We start from the raw sequence: 13,778 nt of genomic DNA on the forward strand, positions 1-13,778 counted from the left end.
TAGAAACAAAAGTAAGAATGGTTGAAAATTTAACCAAAGATAACTTATCAGCTCATGCTAATCGTTACATCCCTTCGAAGAAAGAACTTTGTGGTCCATTGTATGGTGTGTTAAATAAAATAATAGAGACACTGTTTCTTTAGTTCTCCATTTACATCACAATTTTGTTAACTGGTTAGCTCTCTCTTAATTACAGAGAAAAACATCTACGACTTTATTTCAGTCAGAAGCAAGTCATTGTTCTATCGCCTTAAAACTGATAACAGTTTTCTCCACAAATGTCCTGCCATGTGGTCAAACAATGCTTCCTTTCAAGAAACCAGGAAGAAGGTTTCAGCACTGAGAGCAGTGAATGACACACCTGAAAGAGCGGTAAAGTAGATGCAAGACTTGGTTTAATCTTGATTCAGGAGAAACAAAAACAAATTTTGTTACGTTGCGTACAAGAACACTGAAAGATTTATCCTGACTGCAGAAAACAAACTTTGAAATAAAAATTTAGAGACTAATGTTTTTACATGTTAAATAGTGAATAAACATGATTTGGGCAATTTGGTGTTTTGTTTACCAAACAGTCATTAAGTTCCAGAATCCCTACATTCTGAAACAGGAAAAGTTTTCAATTCTCATGTTTAGCATCAAGTCGGTACATGTTATAATAATTTAATTGTAATAATATGTAGTATGTGAGTTATTAAGGTCAAATAGAAACAAATAGAGGGAATGCATTTTCAATTTCATGAAAAAAAATCCCCATTATATCTTGGGACACCCTAGTGCACATGTGTTCACACGGGGAACAGTTGGGCCTCAGCAATAGCCTCACATTGTGTATTATATGGCTCTGGAAAGCAGCAGGCAGTGGAAAGCTGAACAACTGAATAAGTTAAGAAGCAACATTGCAAACACTAATAATCCAGAGTGTCTGAGAGGAGTATTTTGAATTACATGGCAGCAAACATTTACCTTGACACGATCGTTACTCGTGTTGAACAACTGGCACCTTCTGACAGCATTCAGAACAGGATCGTTCCAGTCGTCAGCTACATTGTGCGTCGTTACAGGTGGCAAACCATTTCTCTGTAGAGAATATATACATCTCTTAATCTTCACCATGTCTTCTTTCAGTAGCAGGTCTGCTGGATTGGGCAGCCGCCCACTGGTAAGCAGGACAACTCAGTTTTAGAACATAGCTCATAGATAGAATAGAACAAGTATATCTAAGAGATACCTCACAAATATTAGTCCAAAGAGTTGTCTGTTACTGGTTTTAGCTTTTCTATATGATGCTTTGTTGTTCTATTGTAATATAATATCCTTATATTTTTCACAGGAGTTTGCGAATTACGTGACATTTTGTATTTTTAGTGTGTTATTGCATACTTACAAGTTTGCTTATTCCTTTCTCATCTTTTAAATTGTTAACTAACACTATATTGAATAACTCAAAATCTTGTAAATAACAAAGTTGGTTATACTATTTCACTCACAAAATTACGAAACGGGGTAATCTGGAATTTCATGTATATCTATCTTCATTCCATAAAAATAATGATTTCAGATCCAAGAAGATGATAATTTGCTTTCATAATGCCGTTTTTGTAGGAAATACATAAAATCATCAAATAGAAAGATCTAGAAAAATAATGCGTAATGATGTGACCAATTATTCAAATCGTAGATTGTTCAGTAAGAATCTTTAACATGGTTTACTGTATAGTTGGCTGTAACAAATAATATAACTTTTACATTGAAACCTTTGTAAGTGTTAGTAATTAAAATAATTAAACACATTAGTAGGTATTTATATTTGTTGAAAGCAATCATTCAAATTCAATATTTTAAAAAATATTGTATAGGAAGAAATAGTATAAGAAAGCAAAACTGTCAGATTTTTCTTGATTGTTGTGAAACTTACTGTCAAACATGTTCTGTGAAATAAATTTCTAATTATAACTTTACAAGAGTACTAATACTAATTATGAACTTCTCATGTGTTTGTCAGTTCTAAACGTTTGAAACAATAGATATACCAGTTATTTAACCAGTCTGTATAAAGTTTATGAAGATATGTCACAGACTAAGACAACACAACATTACATGAGCTACAAGTCAAATTTTCTGTTTGGAGTTCCAAATTATGACCCATTAACAGCAGACATTTGATGATTTTCTAACGAGGTACCCCTTGAGTGCGAGTTCACAAAAGGCCAGTGACATTTATAGCACTTGATGCCCCACACAACTGTCTACCATACACCCACAACATTGGCTACTAGTGGCAATAATAGGGGGCGGGACTGGAAGTATCCAGTGATGATCACAGCACTACACTACAGAGTGTAACTGAACTATTTAGTCAATGAATAACTCACAACAGTGCTAGTTGTGTTGATACAAAGCACAGCAATGGCAATGATAAACAAACTTTGTATTATATCTAAAGCAATGGTTACTGCAGTTGACATTCACCAGAAAGGAACCCAAGGAATCTCATGGAGTGAGAAAGAAGTGGAAGATGAAATATGACCATTTCTGCAGGATGAGTCAGTGAAATGTGTGGCATCATATACACTGTACATGAGGAGTGCAATACATGCTTAACAAGTGAAATCGATATTGAAATAGGTGTCGAGCCATGGACAGACAGACAGACAGACAGAGAACAGCTTTTGAATACATCTGCAGCAATACAATCCTGTAGTGCATACAAAAAACTATGGATATTCAAGAGGACAGTATGCACTTACAGGATGTGCATGGTGGTTACCTACTACATTATACACATCAAATTGCATGCAACATACATTACAGTGATTTCAAGAGAACCAGTGGATGGTTACATAACTTCAAACAGTGCTATCGAAATGGAACATTTAAGATAGCAAAATTTCAAACAAAGCATCAACTTAACAATGCACATATAAACTGTGGAACTGGCCTGTAAATTTGTAGAGGAGATAAACTTATCCCATCATTCAGTAAGGAATTTGTATTCAACTACAACCAATCAGGAGTTGAAAAGGAAATGCATATATAAGGAATTCTGGAAATTACAAGTACCAAGAGAGCTGTATCAAAATCAACTAACACATTCGTACACAATTATGCCAATTGTTAATCTGGGTGGTCAATTGGCTGCAAAGTTACTTATCATTCTGTGATAAGTTGGAGGTGCTCTGTCCCTCTGATTCTTCCTCGTGCGCATGGTCATGCTAGGGCAGTAGGGAACATTTATGTCACACCAAACAAGAGTGGGAAAATGAGCGTAAGAGAACTACAACCATCGTAAGAGCACTGCTTTTGGTCAATAGCTGGCCAAAATTACTTGCTTTTGCTTGATTCTTGGTCTGCATATAAAAATCATATTCTTAGAGCAAACTATCTCTCCTGACAAATGTGTGACATTGCAATTCACACCACCTGGAAGCACTGGACAAATTCAGCCTCTGGATGTTTGTTTTTCCATGCGTATAAAACATGTTCTCGCATTATCTGCAGCTATGCCTTAAAGGATAGTCAGTTTCATGATAAGCTCCACAACAGACTGTTTCCCTTTCACTTGAATATCATCACATTCCACCAGTTCTCATCATCCTGTTATACCAATATGATTCTATATGCATTCTTTAAGTGTGGAAACAGTTTAACATCCTGCACTGTTTGTAACTCCCAAGGAGCTTGCCTTTGATCTCGATGGTGTGAACCTTTGTTATCACTGTGGAGTGCCATTTTTCATTTGATATTCATAATGGAAGTTAATGGTTTGTTTTGAACATTTCTTGACTGTCAAAGATGTCCATTTTGTGAAGTGTAATATATACATCCCACAGAACATTGATCTCTGCTCCTCCCGGACACTCATTTTCTGCCGCCCTCCTAATGCACTTGTTGAGTCATTAGCAGCATATATTTTTCATGTCATAACTGGTAACACAACACTTTCAAATGAACCTTACTAAAGACTGAACTTGCAACTTTGCACCCAAGGAGTTCCTCATAAATATTTCTTAAAATTCAATACATTTCCCTAGCCGCAACTAAGTGCTATACATGCTTATTTTTAGTTAATCTGCAGCACAGTTCCAATTATTTTAAGAGAATGCAGGCAAGAGGAATTACATTTGACTGAACCGTGGACACTGCCATCACAAGACATGTTTCTAGCAAATTGCAAGTGACACATGGAATATGATTTTTTTTGTGGTCTGAATCAGGAGAGCAACTTCCATCATAATAAGGGAACAATGTTTCATCATTTCAGATCCAGATACAAACCGTCAGAAAGTTAGAAGCTCTTACGCAGCCATTACATCTTCAATTTTAGTCCACAAGCCATTGTACACCAAGTGTTGCATGGTACACCATGCAGTAGAATAATTTTCCACACCCTCTCCCTACTACAATTACGGGTGGTATGTGCAAAGAATGACTGTTGGTATTTCTCTGTAAAAGAACTTTTTGTTTTGATTTACTAAGGCAATCATTATGCAAAATTTTAACATCTAGATTCTTACTCGAGTTTGGGCGCTAAGAATTTTTAGAATAAGGTTATCCATGACACACACACACACACACACACACACACACACACACACACACACACAATTAAGTCAAATCTGCACTGTCATTTTAATTAGTGGTTTGCCGATTTCTGAGGAAGTAACAAATTAGTGATAGCTTTGCTATAATTGAAGTTATTCCAAAACTCCATCTTACGCCACCGAAGATGTTTACAGGTACGAAATATTTTGTTTACTAAGGAAAGCCATTTGGCCACGGCGTAACAGTCTCGGAAATTTTAATAAATTTAGTATCGCTGGCTATGAGTTGCTTGGAGAGCTACTTCAAGGATAGAGCTACAAAACTCAAATCCCCTGAAATGTGTGTCTCAGAGAGGGTGCCTTCGTGGTTCCATGTGTAGGCCAGTATTTTGGGACATTACAATGCAGCCACTGCCAAAAACTTGCAGCAAGAAGTAGCCATCTTGTGACTGTGGCCTATGTGAATGATGTTCTCTTGCCAGTACAGATCAACTCAATAAAACATGTGGAGAGACCCTAGATACTTAAAATGTAGTGCACAAACACAAAATTAATGGTGATGCTTAAGGTCCACATACATCTTCCTGGAAGGAAAACTGAATTATCACCCAGAATATATACAGTATAACCCTGCTTTATGTTCCTGGAGTTAACATTTTCCCGCCGTTTACAACATTTTTCATCATTCCCGTCAAATTTCTCATGTTCACAATGAGAATTTGCACTTGATTTTGCGTTAAATATTTATAACTTTCTCATGATTTACACATTACAAAAAAATGTTTGTGGGGGAAAAAAATGACACTGGCATGTTGTTGGCCGTGCAGTAGTGTTTACAAATATAACACAGTTAAGTTACTTGACACCAGGGCACTCTACTCCACGTATTTGAACCCGCAAATGTGTAAAAGTTGGGACAATTCCTGCCGTATCTCCTGCCGCTGCCAAGCTCTCTACTTGGCATGGTGGCTGATGAGAGTACCTAAGTTCATTTGAATAAAGATATTATGACCAATCACAACCAGTTCCAAACTGTCTACTGTGCAAATGCAGTTCTGTGATTGTTGTGATCATCGTGACATCATTGTCGAACCATATGTGGCATGTTTCGGTGGTTGACCACTTGTAGCACTAGTTGAAACAGTCATTCACTTTGTATTGCTCAAATGTATTTGGTTTAAACAGTGCCAGTTACATGTTTTTCCATACTAAGCAAAACGTATTAGGAGAATTTATTCTCATTGTTAAGTGCATGTATTTGTTGTGATGTTAGATAAACAAACAATGTGTGTGTGTGTGTGTGTGTGTGTGTGTGTGTGTGTGTGTGTGTGTGTGTGTGGTTTTCCACATAAATGAGGTACCTGATAACCTCCAAAAGACACCTATGGTGCAAGAGAAGCAGAATGACACATATTCAAACACCACACAAAATACTTATGAACATATTTGCACCTGACAATACGAAAAAATTCTCAAAACACATTGTGCTAAGAGTGAAAAAATACATACCTTGTGCAGTATTTCATTATTTAAATAATGAATGACAGCTGCAGGCTTTCAGGAACATTGATTATGAAACATGTTCCTACTTCCCAGACAGTTATCAGTTTCAGTTACAGCAGCAGTTTTCATTAGATAATAAACAAGTCCTTGACAAGTCTTTCGATGCCTGTTATGTACATATATCACACAAAGTGCGAAAATGTAATGGGGTATGGTGTACAGTGTGTGTGTGTGTGTGTTGGGGTTTACGGGCGCTCAACATCGAGGTCATCAGCGCCCTGACACACATTAAAAGGAACGAATGTGGAGAGACCTAATAAAACGGAAAAACACATTCAAGGAAAACAGGAAAAGAGGGAAATTACTACATAAGAAAGTGGAAGGGAAAACATAGCAACAAGAATGACACAGGAATGTGTCATTGGCTGGCCACTTACAGAAAAGATGGGCGAGCTTGGCACACAGTGAGCAAATTAAAATCCGCTCCCTAAAATCTTTGTAAAAACATTTGACAAGGCACAGAACTTTAAAACTTTAACCACATTCGTCCGAGTGTTGCCTAAAAGAGTTGGCAGGTCCGCTGGCAAATCAGCCGAGGCCCGCTGGTCAGAAAATAAAACACAATCCAGTAAAATGTGGCTCACAGTGACCTGGACGCCGCAAGCACCACACAATGGAGGGTCTTCTCGCCGGAGCAGGAAGCCATGCGTCATAGGGCTGTGGCCTATTCGAAGCCGAGTGAGGAGAACCTCGTCCCGTCGATGGGGCTGAAAGGAGGTACACCACACACGCGTTGTGGGCTTGACTAGACGGAGCTTATTGTCAGTCACTTCCAGCCACTCATCCTCCCACCGACACATGACTCTGGAGCTCAACAGCGAGGTGAGTGCGTGCAACGGGATAGCACACTGAGATACGTGTGGATCAAGACACGCCTCCTTGGCTGCGAGATCTGCCCGTTCATTCCCAGCAATGCCGACATGCCCCGGAACCCAGCAGAAAGCTACAACCTTCCCTAGTCGCTGTAGTCGGAGGAGGGCATCCTGGATGGTCTGGACTAGTTTATCCGCCGGATACAAACGGTGCAAGGATTGAAGGGCACTGAGTGAATCGGAACAGACAAGAAATTTAAGAGAGGAAGAAAGTCGCATCGGCTCCTGTACATATCTTTTACAGCTTAACATGTTATTTCCCAAATTTTACATTGCCCGGCATTTTACACCAATTTTTTGAAGTCCCTTGAAAAGTGTTAAAGGTGGTTTCACTGTGTGTGTGTGTGTGTGTGTGTGTGTGTGTGTAATAAAAAAATTGAAGAAAAACAAAATGCCGCCAGTTCCTGGGGTGTCAACCTGATCAACACTTTACCTATGGACCACACATCGAGGAGGTAAGAAGGTGTGCTAGAAGCTGCATAGAAGTATAAAACCCACTCTCACAGATAAAATGTAAAACTAAAGCTGCTGTGGAGGCATTGTCACCCAACACTGAAGGCAGGGTGCTGGGAAAGTTAAACATATGCCGGAGACCGGCTAAAAGTGGGCAGTCCAGCAAGAGGTGGACGACTGTCATTTGGGAGCCACAGCAACACGGTGGTGGGCCCATATGACGGAGTAGGTAACCATGTGTTAGCCACATATGGCCAATGCAGAGCCAGCAGAGAACAACCGATTCCCTGCGAGGGGCCTGCATGGAAGACTTACATACATTCATAGTCTCCTTAATGACACACAATTTGTTGTGCGTGCTGTTATGCCATCCCAAAGCCAGAAAACCCCGCGGTGTAAAACAGAATGCAGGTCAGCTTTGGAGATGCTTATCTCCAGAAGCAGTTTCTGCATCACCTGTTTGGCCAGCCTGTCGGCAAATTTGTTGCCGGGGATTCCGACGTGTCCTGGGGTCCACACAAACACCACGGAACGGCAAGAATGTTCCAGGGCATAGATGGACTCCTGAATGGACACCACCAGATGGTGGCAAGGGTAGCACTGGTCGATAGCTTGTAGGCTGCTCAATGAGTCAGTACACAGGGGAAATGACTCGCCACGGCATGAGCGGATGTACTCAAGAGCACGAGATACGACCGCCAGCTCTGCAGTGAAAACACTGCAGCCAACTGGCAAGGAGTGCTGCTCAATATGTCCTCCATGAACATATGCAAAGCCTATGTGACCATCAGCCATTGAGCAGTCTCTGTAAACTGCTTCAGAGCCCCAGAACACATCAAGAATCGAAAGGAAATGACAGCGGAGGGCAACGGGGTTAACGGAGTCTGTAGGGCCATGCTAAAGGTCCAGACAAAGCTGCGGCCGAGGTGTACACCACAGAGGCGTACGTGAATGGACCACAAGGAGAGGTGGTAAAGGGAGGACACCAGTTCGGAGAAAAGGGACCGCACGCGTACCGCAATTGTTAGCCCAGATCAGATGAATATGTGCTGTGTAACTGGCGAGCAGTTGCGCACGTCTGATCTGCAGTGGAGGGACACCAGCCTCCACCAGTACGCTGGTCACCGGACTTGTCCTAAAAGTACCTGTCACTAATCGAACCCCTCAGTGGTGCACAGGATCGAGTAAATGCAATGCTGAAGGCGCTGCCGAACCATAAACCACACTCCCATAGTCAATTCGGGATTGGACAAGGGCTCTGTAGAGCAGCAGCAGCGTACAGCGATCTGCACCCCAATTGGTGTTGCTCAGGCAATGGAGGGCATTGAGGTGCTACCAGCACTTCTGCTTAAGCTGACTAAGATGAGAGAGCCAAGTCAATCGAGCATCAAAAACCAGTCCTAGGAATTGATATGTCTCCACTACAGTGAGTGGATCAACATTAAGGTAAAGTGCGGGTTCCGGATGAATGGTACAATGCTGACAGAAGCACATGACACACGACTTTGCGGTTGAAAACTGGAAGCCATGGAATAGAGCCCATGACTGCACCTTGTTAATGGCTTCCTGGAGGTACCGCTCAGCAACAACAGTACTGGAGCAGCACTACGAAATGCACAAGCCGTCTGCATACAGAGAAGGTGAGACGGAGGGCCCGACAGCTGCTGCAAGACCGTTAATGGCCACTAAAAATAGAGAGACTCAATGCAGAGCCCTGTGGGACTCCATTCTCCTGGATATGGATGGAACTATGGGAGTCACCAACTTGGACACAAAAGTACAAAGTGACAGGAAGTTTTGGATAAAAATCGGGAGCGGTCCCCAGAGACGCCACTCATACAATGTGGCAAGAATATGATGTCGCCAACTCATGTCATATGCTTTACGTAAGTCAAAAAAGATGGCAATCATGTGTTGCCATCTGGAAAAGGCTGTTCAGATGGCAGACTCGATGGACAGAAGATTATCAGTGGTAGAGGGACCCAGGCGGAAGCTGCCCCGACACGGAGCCAGCAAGCCACATGACTCCAGGACCCAACCCAACCGCCGACATACCATATGTTCCAGCAGCTTACACAGAACGTTGGTGAGGCTGATGGGCTGATAGCTACCCACATCAAGAGAGTTTTTAATGGGTTTCAGCACCGGAATGATGGTGCTCTCCCGCCATTGCAATGGAAAGACGCCATCGCACCAGAGCTGGTTGAATATGATGAGAAGATGTCACTTGTAGTCGGATGAGAGATGTTTAATCAACTGGCTGTGGATGCAATCAGGCCCAGGAGCTGTGTCGGGGCAATGTGCAAGGGCACTGAGGAGCTCCCACTCTGTAAATGGGGCATTATAGGATTCACTGCAGTGTGTAGTGAACGAGAGGACGTTCCCTTCCAGCTGTCGTTTGAGTGTGCAAATGGCTGGGGGGTAATTTTCTGACGCAGAGGCTTGGGCAAAGTGCTCAGCAACGAAAGTCATGGGATAGCTCCTAATATCATTTCGGACCTCCTTTTGCCCAGCATTGCACAGCAATCTGAAGAGGAAAGTTGTTAGAAGTCCCCTGCAGAAGTATTGAACTGTGCTGCCTCTATAGCCAACCATAGTTGTGAAAGTGTTTCCGTTCCAGGATTTTGTGCACCAACTGACCTCTCAATTACATCCCACAAATGTTCTATGGGATTCGTGTTGGGTGATCTGTGTAGCTGAGTCATTCGCTCGAACTGACCGGAATGTTTTTCAAACCGATCGTGAACAATTGTGGCCTGGTGACATGTTTGGAGGCGTGAAGTCCAAGAATGGTTGCAAATGATCTCCAAGTGGCCAAACATCAGCATTTCCAGTCAATGATAGGTTTAGTTGGACCAGAGGACCCAGTCCATTCCACGTAAACACAGCCCACACCATTATGAAGCCACCACAAGCTTTCGCAGTGGCCCGTTCACAACTTGGATCCTCGGCATTATGGGGTCTGTGCCACACACTAACTCTACCGTCAGCTCTTACCAACTGAAATTGGACGTCATATGCCCAGCCCGCAGTTTTCTAGTGGTCTACAGTCCAACTGATACAGTCACAAGCCCAGGAGAGGTGCTACTGTCAGCAAAAGCACTCACGTCAGTTGCCTGGTGCCATAGCCCATTAACGCCAAATCACACTGCACAGTTCTAACAGATACATTTGCCATACATTGCACATTGATTTCTGTGGTTGTTTCACACCGTGTTGCTTGTCTATTAGCACTGACAACTCTATAAAAATGCCAATGCTCTCAGTCGTTACGTGAAGGCCTTAGGCCACTGTGTTGTCCGTGGTGAGAGGTAATGCCTGAAATTTGGTGTTCTCAGAACACTCTTGAGACTGTGGATCTATTAATACTGAATTGTCTAACACTTTCCAAAATGGAATGTTCCATGCATTTAACTGCAACTACCAATCTGCATTCCAAGTCTGTTAATTTCCATTGCGTGACCACAATCAGATCGGAAACCTTTTCATGTTAATCACCTGAGCTCCTCCAATTCACTGCCTTTTTATACCTTGTGTACAGACCTTTGTCACCTCAGTGTTTTAGATCCTTTTGAGACTTAGCAGTGCTGCCAAAGGTGAGTGCTGCAGGTATACGAGTGGTTTCAACTGCAGCCACAGTCACTGAATGGTGGCACTACTGGCCATCTCAGTGGTCTGATTCATTGTGAGTGGTGACCACACCGAAAGTGGCTCTGCTCTAGACTGTGCAAGGAACATAATGGTAGTTTTCTGACTGTGCCACAGCACTATTTCAAAAACACGAGGACAGTGCTGCTACAGCGTATATCTCCAGCACAGCAGCTGTTGCAAAGAGGAACTGATTCATTTACACTGTCTTAGACAAAGGCATTGGAAAAAAGATCACATCAATACAGAGATTTTGCCACTGACATTGGAAAATGGTTTGCTAGGTGTGCTCTGAACCATGACAATTACAGCAATGAGACCACAATGAAGAATGCGTGGTAGTCCATCGTAGAGAAATTCAAAACAAATTTCACTTACATGTCCACAAAAGAGAAAAAGTTAATCAGTAAGTAAAGTAATGTTTATTTTCAGTAAATATCAGTAATACAGGAAATACTGCAGTAGCTAAAATACTTCACAAATTCAGTGCATACAAAGTTCTTCAAGCAAATATTCCAGCTGCACATTAATCATGAATTCAAATTTGATGTACCTGTAAGACATTTCCATGCCCCTTCATTCATAAAGTAAACAGTAAATTCTGTTCAGATGCATTTAGCAGCACTTCCAGGTAGAGAACTGTCTACTGGTGTCTCACCCGCTAGTCTAGTAAAACATAGTGGTCCTCAAATTTATACTCATCTCTTTCCCTGATGAAATTTTGCAGAAGGCAGCAAGTCTCACCTGTAATTTCTGGCAAATCTTGTTGAACATTTAATGAAATATACTCCACTTGTTGCTCAGTACTCTACACAAGTTGAGCAGAGCTTGCAGTGCCACTAACATCATTTGGAGCACCACTCGTGGTAGGCAGCAAAATGCAAGCACTGCTTGCAACCCACTGGGCAGCACTGTAAAGTGCTCTGTGAGGGGCCGGCCTTAGTCAGCTTCCATACAGTGTTATCATGTAGTTCAGTTCAACTTCATGAGGTGTTGGAACAACTACTACTACTACTACTTCTTCTTTTCTTAGCCTGCCTGCCTGTCTGCTTCAGACATTGGCGAACATCATGGCTATTCTGTCTTTATTAGTTGCAATGGAAACAGTTCTTCAGAGCTAATATTAAACCAAGATCTAAGATAGTTCAGCCAGGAAAGTCTTCTCCATCCCAGAGGTATCTTTCCCTCAATTTTTCCTTGCAGGATACATTGAAACAGCTCATATCTTTTTTGATTCCTCATGAAGTGGCCAAGGTATTTTAGTTTGTGACACTTGATGATGTTGAACAACTACATCAAATTTTTCTTGCTGATATTTTAGTTATTTATATAGTGTCTCATTACTATGTATGTAAAACAAAACAACCAGTTTTATGAACTGACTGATGAGACAAGATAGAAATACCTTACATGCAATGGTGGCATATTTTTCTTATGGAAAGTCTGACTGGGGAATATATGCAAATTTCACTTGATATTTTAAAAATTTAGATCAGTATGGTGCCAACTGTAGCCACTATAGCTAAAATTAAGAAATACTAATTTTCAGCGGCAACTGTAAGACAGGGGTGCAAATTTGTGGCTTGCTTTTGACACATGGAAATGAGTATACTGATGAATACAGAATGGTGACAAAGCAGCATTGTCAATTAAATAAGCTGCTAGATCTTTGCTGTGATATTTTTACAGGATCTGGTTAAGTAAGGTCAATTACTGCCAATAGCAAGTGGACTGGCTGCACCAACCCATTCCCTGCTAGTGATTTGAAGGTCCCCCAAACCTGAATTCCGTTACTGAGTAGCAGCTTCCAGAATGATGCTACAAATGTAACATGTATTGCCTGCATTTTAAGATAAAAGTAGATATAGAATATGAAGCAAATGCCTATTAACAATTGAGGTTTGACAGTTTTCAAGGTTTATTAATGTATTTCATTCAACCCCCCCCCCCCCCCCCCCCCCGCCTTTCTCTCTCTCTCTCTCTCTCTCTCTCTCTCTCTCTCTCTCTCTATCTATCTATCTGAGCTGAAAACCATCTTTTATTATCCTAGTGCTTCCTTTGGGGACATATTTACTTCAGTTTTGAACCAAGTTCACTTATCCTTGTCCCCAAGCCCTTCATTCTCTTGAGGCATGAATCAAGTGTTTCTTCCGTCCATGGTTATCAGTAGAGTAGTCTTGATATCTTCTAATCATCTTCTGTTCATGACCTCATGTTTAAAAATATTTCTAACTAGTGCAACTTACTTTGTTACTTCTCTCAGCTTTAAATCATGTTTGCGACACCTACCCTTTCACCTCTTAAATCTCTGTCAGACATTTTTATTAGTATGCTTCCAGTCATGCCAAATGTGGCCAAAGGAAGTTAGGTTTTTTTTCCTGGTATTTATAATGAACCACACTGAGTCAGGTGGCTTACTAAAGAATGCCATGCCACAGTGCATCAGGTATAGAACTAGAAAGTGTCAGTGTTCTGACACTTATTGTAGGGATCACATGAGGTAAAAATGTGATCTATACACAATGATTGAGACCTGTACTGCAAATTGGCTTTCGTTTAGTTATAATTTATTTACTGTAAATACAAATTAAATTACCATTTCTTAAGTGAAAGCCTAAAACAGCATTTGAAATATTAGTTTTGTTATCTGACAATGAAAGGAATGGTATAATTGTTTTGTAGAGTAAAATGTTACCAG

The 13,778-nt window shown here is 41.2% G+C and overlaps 1 protein-coding gene across 2 annotated transcripts in view; it reads right to left on the minus strand.

Moving 5' to 3' along the window:
* Window positions 1–13,778, minus strand: part of LOC124544626 (glycogen [starch] synthase) — a 133,844-nt gene that overhangs the window by 43,235 nt on the left and 76,831 nt on the right. For both annotated transcript variants that reach the window (XM_047123227.1, XM_047123229.1), the window contains exon 9: window positions 967–1,159. In XM_047123227.1, coding sequence (XP_046979183.1) covers window positions 967–1,159 — 193 coding nt within the window. The remainder of the gene's footprint in view (window positions 1–966; window positions 1,160–13,778) is intronic.

The sequence above is a fragment of the Schistocerca americana genome, chromosome 8, assembly GCF_021461395.2.
Source record: "Schistocerca americana isolate TAMUIC-IGC-003095 chromosome 8, iqSchAmer2.1, whole genome shotgun sequence".
Classification (NCBI taxonomy): domain Eukaryota; kingdom Metazoa; phylum Arthropoda; class Insecta; order Orthoptera; family Acrididae; genus Schistocerca; species Schistocerca americana.